We start from the raw sequence: 8,871 nt of genomic DNA, 5'->3' as shown, positions 1-8,871 counted from the left end.
GCATCTGCATTTGGCAGCAGGCCAAACTGACAAAGACTATACAGAATAATGTAGTATTTGAACTCCATAGCAGAGAAAGCTATGTAGTCTCTGTAAGTAGGTCTGGGGGGAAAAATATCTGTGTTGGTATCGGTTATTAGCCAATAAGTTTTAACATATCGGCTAAACCTGTCACGATAAACAATAAATCAATTAATCGCATGATAAATTAAAATTATCAACCTCATTTTCATTTATTGGCTTTATCGTTTCTTCGTGTCTCTCTCTTTCTACTGAAGACACTGGATGATAAAAAGCTCAACTCCGGTGTTCTTCACTGACCCCTCCCTCTCTCTTCTCTGTAAAATCTGTTTTAATGATCCAAAATTGTGTTTTTGGATCATTAAAAGCAGCTAAGCTGAGAAGCTAAGCTACGAGCTAAGCTAACAGGCCGACCTCGGGAAAAAAACTCCGTCTTGTTGAAGCTTAAAAATTCGTGGTTGAAACTTGTGCCTTCGTGTAAAAAGTTGTTTTTCTCTGTAAAAAGAAGCTGAGAACTTGTTTACTGATTTTTTATTAAAAGCTTTGTGTGAAAAATGCTATGCTAAAGAGCTCAAACCACACCGAGCGTCTGCCATGACAAGAATCGAAGAGAGACAGCCCATGTCACGTCAAGGGGCCTCCCTCCCATTTTTCTTAAAGAGACACGCTGCTCGCTCCCTCACTATCCATCCTTCGGTTCAAACGGTCTTATACTGCCATCCAGTGGTCAAAAAGGTACTACATGCAAAAATTAATCAACATTTCTTCTTAAATTTGACAATAATTACTAATAATTGTCAAATTTCATCAATATTATAGTTTATCACAATAATTTCTGAGACGGTTAATCACCCAGCAAAATTTGTTATTGTGACAGGCCTAATTTTTTCATTCAACCTTTGTTTCTACAGGTTAATCCCATTGCGCCTTGGGGAGTCATTTACAAGAGACCTGATTTCTTTAACATAGTTTTTCTTTAATATCGGCATATCGGATATCAGGCAAAAATCCAATATCGTGCATCCCTAAAAAAGACGTTTCTTTACATTCTCTACCAAACGCAACACACAGTCCAGTCGAAGAACGGAGACGTGCACACAGCGACTGTGCTGTGTGGGCGGCACGTTGAAGCTGTTCTCCGACGTCAGCAGACATTTAAGGCTAGAATTCTTTTAATGCAGGTGGAAATGAAACGAGTACAACTGACCAGACCCTCAACAAGGAAGTGCAGCGGCGAGTTCTGCTCAAGCATTAAAAAAAGGGTCCAACGGGTGAGTGAGCGAGCCAATAGTTACAGGAGTAAGAGGAGAATGAAGAGGAAGATGTGAGGATGATGAGGTCAGAACAAAAACAAACAAGAAGTGACAAAAACGTGTGCAGTGAAAATGATCTGAACACATTTGGACCCGTTTGTCTGTTACAATGTGACTGAGCGCGCCCAACGTTTTCCACTGCCTCCACTGTAACTCACTAATCTTCCTCTGCATTCAAAATGTTCTGTCTTGGGGACAAAAAGCAGAACTTTAAGGTGGCATCTCACTGAGCTGCAACTCTTTGGAAAACAGCACGAGTTTTGAACGTGTACCAAAAATAGTGCGACAACGTTTACCTGGAGTCAGTCACAGAGCTGTCGTGGACTCGTCTTAAAGCCCAGAGCTGCGTTCTAACACCTGGAAACTAAATCTACAGGTCTTGATTTTTAAAAACCGTGCGGCCACACGCCTCGCTGCTCTTGTGGCCACTAACCCTCAACGTCCAGTGACACTGCAAAGAAAAAGCTTCAGATCAGTGGCTGAGCGTGGTGAGATACCGACCTGTTTCTGTCCAGCGCCGCCGGCCTTCAGACACGGTGCCTTCCTCTAGTGTTACAATTTAACCCTAAAAAAGCTACAGCTCAGTTTCAGCGCCATTAAAATCCATGTTTCTGCCTGTCCAGCCTTCTCTGATGTCCTGCTAGGACAAAAAGGGGGTCCAAATGGGGGTGCAGGTTACAAGATGGAGGAATGAGGAGAAAGTGCTGAAAGAACACAGGAGGTTAAAGGTCAGTTTCACTGGAGATGATGGAGGCGACAGTTGGAGGGGCGGAGGTCCTTTAACAGCAGCCTCCTCCGGACTGCCTGACAGGGGTGCTCTCAATTTTGATGTTGGGCTTGTCTCCACCAGCTGCAGCCCCCGGGCCCATGCGCTTCTTGATCTCCGCTGCCATGGTCATGAAGGCCTGCTCCACGTTGGTGGCGTTCTTGGCACTCGTCTCCAAGAAGGGGATGGCCAAAGAATCAGCAAACTCCTGCCGGCAAGAGGAGACGAGAATATAACATGCTGGGTGTCCACAGCTCTAACAGCCTCTTTATTTGGGCTCTCCAAGTCCCACAAGTGCTGTGTTAAGAAAATATTGTGTTGTTTTATACAAGCTGACACAAAGTGTCAGGATCTGATTGTAACAGTTGTGCCTTGGTTAAAAGGATGCGGCCGTTCCTGTGTCTGTTGCCAAAACACCTCATGAAGCTTGGACTGGACAAATCTTTGGACATGACACATGAAGACAGGTCTGTTTGAACCATTTCAGTAAAAACTAAAATAACTGCAAAGGTAAAACAAAACAACCTAAGAATCAACTAATCAAGATCAGAAATTGCATCCATTGATCGTTTCCTTTTCATCCATCTTCTACCACTTCTCTGTGGTCAGGTGGCAGAGGCAGCAGGTCCAGGAGAGAGACCAGACATCCCTCTCCCCAGTGACACTGTGCAGTATCTCCTGGGGGGAGCCCAAGGTGTTTCCAGGACAGAAAGGATATTACCGTATTTATCGCCCTATAAGTCACTTTTTTTTTTGCATAATTTGCACGTCCTGTGACGGCGAAGCGACTTATTTATGGATTTTTTCCATATTTATAAACCAATTTTTGACTGAGATATGACTGTGTTCATTCATTCTGACTGAAAATATTGATCACTACCATTTTCAGCCACTAAATGGCACTCGATTGTATGGCATGCTGTTGTGTCATGTAATGATCAAAGTGGTTATTAATGAGACAGTCAGCTTGCCACAGCCTGCCACCTTCATCCAGCTCGCCTGGAGCAAACGTCAAACCAGCTTCATTTCACTGCACTGCCCCGGTGAAATGCAGCCGATTTGACCATTAAAGTGAATTTATTAAGTAAAAGTTCAACTGAGACACACCTTTACTATAATGTTGAGCAAACAAATAATTGTTTTAGGTGCTTATCTTGTTATATTCTTGTTAAAGTCCTCCCGTGCACGCTCCCGCAGCCGCCATTGGGCAGCCAATTGATTTTTGGCACAACACCGGCCCATGTTTCTGGGTTGTCAGCGGTGACGCGTAACAGATGACATACGGCGAAGCGATGTATTTATGGATTTTTCCACTTTCTTAGACAAATATGGACTGATGAGACTTATAGGGTGGAGCGACGTGTACGGCGGAAAATATGGTAATTCTTCTAGTGACGTCTGGATCTGGCCCTGGTGTCTCCTTCCTGTGGGATGTGCCTGGAAGACCTCAGAAGGGAGGTACCCTAACCAGAAGCTCAAACCTCCTCAGCTAACTGCTTCTGATACAGAGGAGTGGTTCTACTTTGAGCTTCTCCCCCACGGATGACGGAGCTCCTCCCCCCATCTCTAAGGCTGAGTCCGGTCACCCTACAAAGGAAGTGTTTTTCTTTTTTGTCATCCTGACCCTGAGAGCCTGGTAGTGACACAGTATTGTCAGCGTCTTGCAGGTGAACAATAAAAAGGTGTTTTTATTACAGTCAGACCTCCAGTTCAATACTTTGATTAGAAGTCTGCCATACCTTGGCTGTTGTGTAATCCACAACTTTCTTTGTCGTTAGGTCACACTTGTTGCCCACCAGGAGCTTGTTGACATTTTCACTGGCGTAACGGTCGATCTCCTGAAGCCACTGTTTGACGTTGTTGTAAGACTCCTGACAACATGAAGGCAAAGACAGAAGAACTGAGTCAAATGAACGACAATATTAACAACAGCATTGATCAAACTGCTGCAACATGTCAGTGTGGTTCAGAGGCTGAGCAGTGAATCATCATCATCTGATACTTTGATAAATCAGACTGGCTCACCTGATCCGTCACATCATACACGACTATGATGCCATGGGCTCCACGGTAGTAGCTGGAGGTGATGGTACGAAACCTCTCCTGACCCGCAGTGTCCCACTGTGACGCACACACACACACACACACACACACGACAAAAGAAAATGAGAGGGAAATAAAAAGGGCATTAGAAGAATCCATTAAAAGGAAAGTATACTGCCACCTTTCATGTCCGAGCTTTAGACTAAAATCATCTTAGTAGAAAAACTAGAGAAATGTCCTTTCCTGTGAAAATGCAGTGTAACTGCTGATTACTTAAACTACAAGCATGTCTTGAAGACATCCAAACCTGGATGACCCTTAATTTTCTCCTGTTGAACACAGACAAGACTGAGGTTTTAGTTTTTAGACCTCAGCACCTTAGGAATAAATTTTTCAGTCTTTCTCCCTCCTTAGATGACATTAATCTGTCCTCCAGCTATAATGTTAAAAATCTTGGTGTTATTGTTGATCAGGACGTGTCTTTTATCCCCCACATTAAAAACGTTACTAGAACCGTCTTCTTCCACCTGTGTAATATCACTAAAATTAGAAACATCTTGTCTAAAAATGATGCAGAAAAACTGGTTCATGCATTTGTCACGTCTAGACTGGACTATTGCAATGGTTTATTATCTGGGTGTCCAAATACTTCTTTAAAACGTCTTCTGTTGATCCAAAATGCTGCTGCCAGAGTCTTAACTGGAGTTAGTGGGAGAGATCATATCTCTCCAGTTTTAGTTTCTCTCCATTGGCTCCCTGTCAAGTCCAGAACTGAATTCAAAATCTTACTTCTAACCTACAAAGCTCTCAACAACCAAGATCCATCTTATATTACAGATGTTGTTGTTCCATAGTTTACTAATTGAGCCCTTTGCTCTCAGACTGCAGGTTTACTTGTGGTTCCTAGAGTTTCCAAAAGCAGAATGGTAGGAAGATCTTTCAGTTATCAGGCTCCTCTCTTGTGGAACCAACTTCCAGTTTCTGTCCGTGAGGCGGACACATTGTCCAGTTGAAGACTTTCCTTTTTGTTAACTCCTATAGTTGGGGTCGGCTTGGGTTTCCTGAGCTGTCCCTTAGTTATGCTGCTATAGGCTTAGACTGCTGGAAGATGGGACACCGAGGAAGATTTAGTAATTTTTTTAACACGTAAATGAATCATTTTGGTACAGTCCAAGAAGAAAATTAAGTTAAGATATTTACTAACATATCCTAATGTACATAGAAAAGATGGCACCAACCAAAACATAAAGAATCAACAGCAGCAAGTTAACCACAGAAACCAAACACAGCAGAGCATTTTGCCAATACAAAAACTCATTTCTTAAATTTTGGTCTGGACCAACGTTTCAACAAGGTTCTGACTCCACTACTTGGTCATGTTCCTCTTTCATGTCCATTGGTGTCAGAAGTATTTTAATGTGGGGGACACACTGGTGGGGTGAGGGGTGTCGGGGGGTTCTCCCCCAGAAAACTTTGAATAAAGTAGATGCCATTTCCTGCATTCTGGTGTATTTTAACAGGTTGTTAAACATCTACGTTTACCTACACAAGTAAACATGATTCAATCATTATTTTCAATCAGGTCTCTCTTGTAAATGAGTCCTCGAGGCTCAATGGGATTAACTGTCTAAATAAAGGTTGGATGAAATTTTTGAGACATCAACAAAATAAAGTCCGGTTCTCTGGATGGATTTAAAAAAATAGTTGAAACTATTGATCATGCATCAGGATATTTTAGAGACACCTCGTTCAACTAGTCCACGTAGACATCATCCTGCTTTTAAACTCACTCTAATGGCCAAGATAATAATGTGACACAACTGATCACAAACCATGACCTTAGAGGTGCACTTGACTTTTATTTTGTTACTTTTGACTTAGTTTTATTTGTAACACAACATACAGTTGTGCTAAACAATGGTGACACTCATGCATGTTTAAAAATAAGAATATTAACTTTACTTTTAATTATTTTATTTAGGACGAAGTTCACTTTTTCTGGTTTTGCTGTGAATGTTCTGTAACCTGTGTGTGCTGCCAGTCCTGGCCAGGATTCTCTTGCTAAAGATTTTTAATCTCAATGGGATTTTCCTGGCGAAATAAAGGTTAAATTAAAAAAATTAAAAATATCCATTGACCAGGTGACATTTTAAAATCCACCAACAGTGAATTTAGGGAAACTTTTGACTGTTTTTTGATTTTATGTTCAAAAACATGAGCTGCATGATGCAGCCTGCACACTAAACTACACTGTGCCAAACAAAGGACAAAAACAACACATTTGAGTCAGTTTTGTCAACCTGCATGTAATTATTATTAAAACTAAATAATTTAAGGTTCCTTCCTTGGTGCCACGATGTCTACACTTCATAACTTTTATTCTCCTTTCCTTCACAGTCCTCTTGGATTAACATCCATCTCTCGTTGTTTAATTTCCACTATTCCTTCCCCATCTCTAATTTTAACTATTGTACTTTCCAAAAAACTTGTTACTTGGCTTCTTTCTCCTTAACATGATGTCTCCTTCAAGGTGTTCTCCATAACACCATCATTCAGCCTTTATTTAGACCGGTTAATCCCATTGAGCCTCGGGGACTCATTTACAAGAGAGACCTGAATTTAACAAAGAATGATGACAACAGTGGACAATCATAAAACAGGCCTAGACATACAAACTTAAGTTTCTCGCTCTCTCTCTTTTTTTTTTACAAATCAAAACAAAATAGCATCCAAAAGGACAATAAAGAGGAATAGTAGCAAAAAACCAGCTAGATTATAAGGCGGTTTAGGAAACTAAAAACAGGAACATGTCAGATGGACGTTTCAAATCTTGGGACAAAAATCTTGGCGTATGTGGCAGACAGCTACATTGTTCAAACGTTGACGTAGCGCTAAGCTAGCGGTGCACAACACAGACGCGCTAGCTAAGAGGCTACAGACGTAGCACTCTGCTTCTCGCACGCATCCTACCCCCCAGAAAACAAAAACTCTTCGGATCTACAGGATTCATGTAAATTAACATGTTTTAATTTGAAATCGGTGAATTTCGACAAGACAAAAAAAAAAAGCAACAAGTTTGCAGGTATGATGGTGGGGATCAGTCTCAGCTACAACCAAAGCATTTAGTGTCACACAGTGAGACAAACTGGTTCCGTGTCTTTTTATACAGTGCATGCAAACATCTGGTTTCAGCTGTATGAGACTCACAATCTGCAGTTTGATGGTCTTGCCGTCCAGCTCAATGGTACGAATCTTAAAATCCACTCCAATGGTGCTGATGTAGCTCTCTGTGTAGGTGTCATCCTGCAGACAGTCAATAAAACACACACAAAACAAAATCAACAGGAATAGAGACATTTTCACACTTAAAGTAATTAAAAATAATGAAAAATAACATGAGCTCTAACTACTTACAGCAAACCGTAGAAGGAGACAAGACTTTCCAACACCAGAGTCTCCAATAAGAAGCAGCTTGAACAAATAGTCACTGGAAAACAAACAAAACCTTTACACAACGGTGCTCATGACCCTTTATTTATTTCAAAGATGCTTGGATAAAGTTTTTGTCTTTTTACTTATAGCTTTTATAGTTTTCAGACACTGTTTACACCAACATGGCTTAGTGTGGATGGTCATGGATAGAATCGATGGGGCACTTGGAGGTTCTTAACCCGAACAAAACACCTTCAACTCTGGAGGCAGAGGCTACGAAGCCAGAGAGGACTGTCCTGTCACTGGAGCAGAGCTGGATGAAGTAGTTAACTTGTGGTGGCACGGCTACGTGGATAGATGCAACTGACCCTGAGATCCTCTGGACCCAGGATGTTGTTGGATTATCTTGTCTATACATGAGCTGCTACCCAAGTAAGAACCTCCTATTAGAACAAATGAGGTTTGTTATTCTGGTTTCTACTGGACTCTGGGACCATCACAACCGTAATATAGATTCAGACCCAGATAAATTTATAATCTTTCACTGAAGGATGAAAAACCCACAAAGTTGACTACAATACCTCGAAACTGACAAAAGGCTAATAATCCAATCTAAGCGGTTTGGTGTTCCTCTTTGCGGACACGTCCACCATTGAAAAACTGAGGACAAATTGAAGAGAATGAGAATGGTATGAACGGTAACCAAAGAGTCCAGAAGAACTTCCGAAGAGATCAGATGTGAACTCCGAGGTCAAAGGTCATCAGTGTCAGATCACACCATCAGTCTGAGTCAAAGTGGACTTATTGCAAGACAACAGAAGACGACACTAAAATCATAAAAAGACTGGAGTTAGTCAGAATGTATAAACTGAGAAGTAACAGCACGTCTAGAGAGTGTCCTTTGGACAGATGAGACAAAACTGGAGCTTTTGGACATCAAGTCTCATCAGCACCGTGCTCAAAGACCCAGAAATGGAACAAAGAAGAACCAACAATGTTCAGTCCATCTGGATGAACTTTGGTGTAAAGAAAAGAACCTGTTCCTACAGTGAACCATGAGGCTCGGTTCTGTTCTGGGCCCGCTTTGCTGCCGCTCACACCGGCTGTCTGGAGTCTGTGCCGGTGCAATGAAATGTCAAGACTATCAAGACATTCTGGAGCTAAATGTGCTGCTCAGTGTCAGAAAGCTTGATCTCAGTCCCAACAGGACATGGTCCTCCTCCAACAAGACATGGTCCTCCTCCAACAAGACATGGTCCTCCTCCAACAGGACATGGTCCTCCTCCAACAGGACAT

At 41.9% G+C, this 8,871-nt stretch overlaps 1 protein-coding gene across 1 annotated transcript in view; it reads right to left on the bottom strand.

The window, feature by feature from the left end:
- Positions 1-1,010: 1,010 nt before the first annotated feature.
- The window catches only part of rab1ba (zRAB1B, member RAS oncogene family a), a 13,074-nt gene continuing 5,213 nt past the window's right edge, over positions 1,011-8,871 (bottom strand). Inside the window, exons 2-6 of the mRNA XM_037675001.1 lie at positions 7,558-7,630; positions 7,351-7,446; positions 4,126-4,221; positions 3,840-3,971; positions 1,011-2,308 (exon numbers count right to left, since the gene is read on the bottom strand). Coding sequence (XP_037530929.1) covers positions 2,114-2,308; positions 3,840-3,971; positions 4,126-4,221; positions 7,351-7,446; positions 7,558-7,630 — 592 coding nt within the window. The 3' untranslated portion in view covers positions 1,011-2,113. The remainder of the gene's footprint in view (positions 2,309-3,839; positions 3,972-4,125; positions 4,222-7,350; positions 7,447-7,557; positions 7,631-8,871) is intronic.

The sequence above is a fragment of the Nematolebias whitei genome, chromosome 1 (genome assembly GCF_014905685.2).
Source record: "Nematolebias whitei isolate Nwh7 chromosome 1, NemWhi1, whole genome shotgun sequence".
NCBI lineage: Eukaryota > Metazoa > Chordata > Actinopteri > Cyprinodontiformes > Rivulidae > Nematolebias > Nematolebias whitei.
This window is presented reverse-complemented; position numbering and strand designations above follow the sequence as displayed.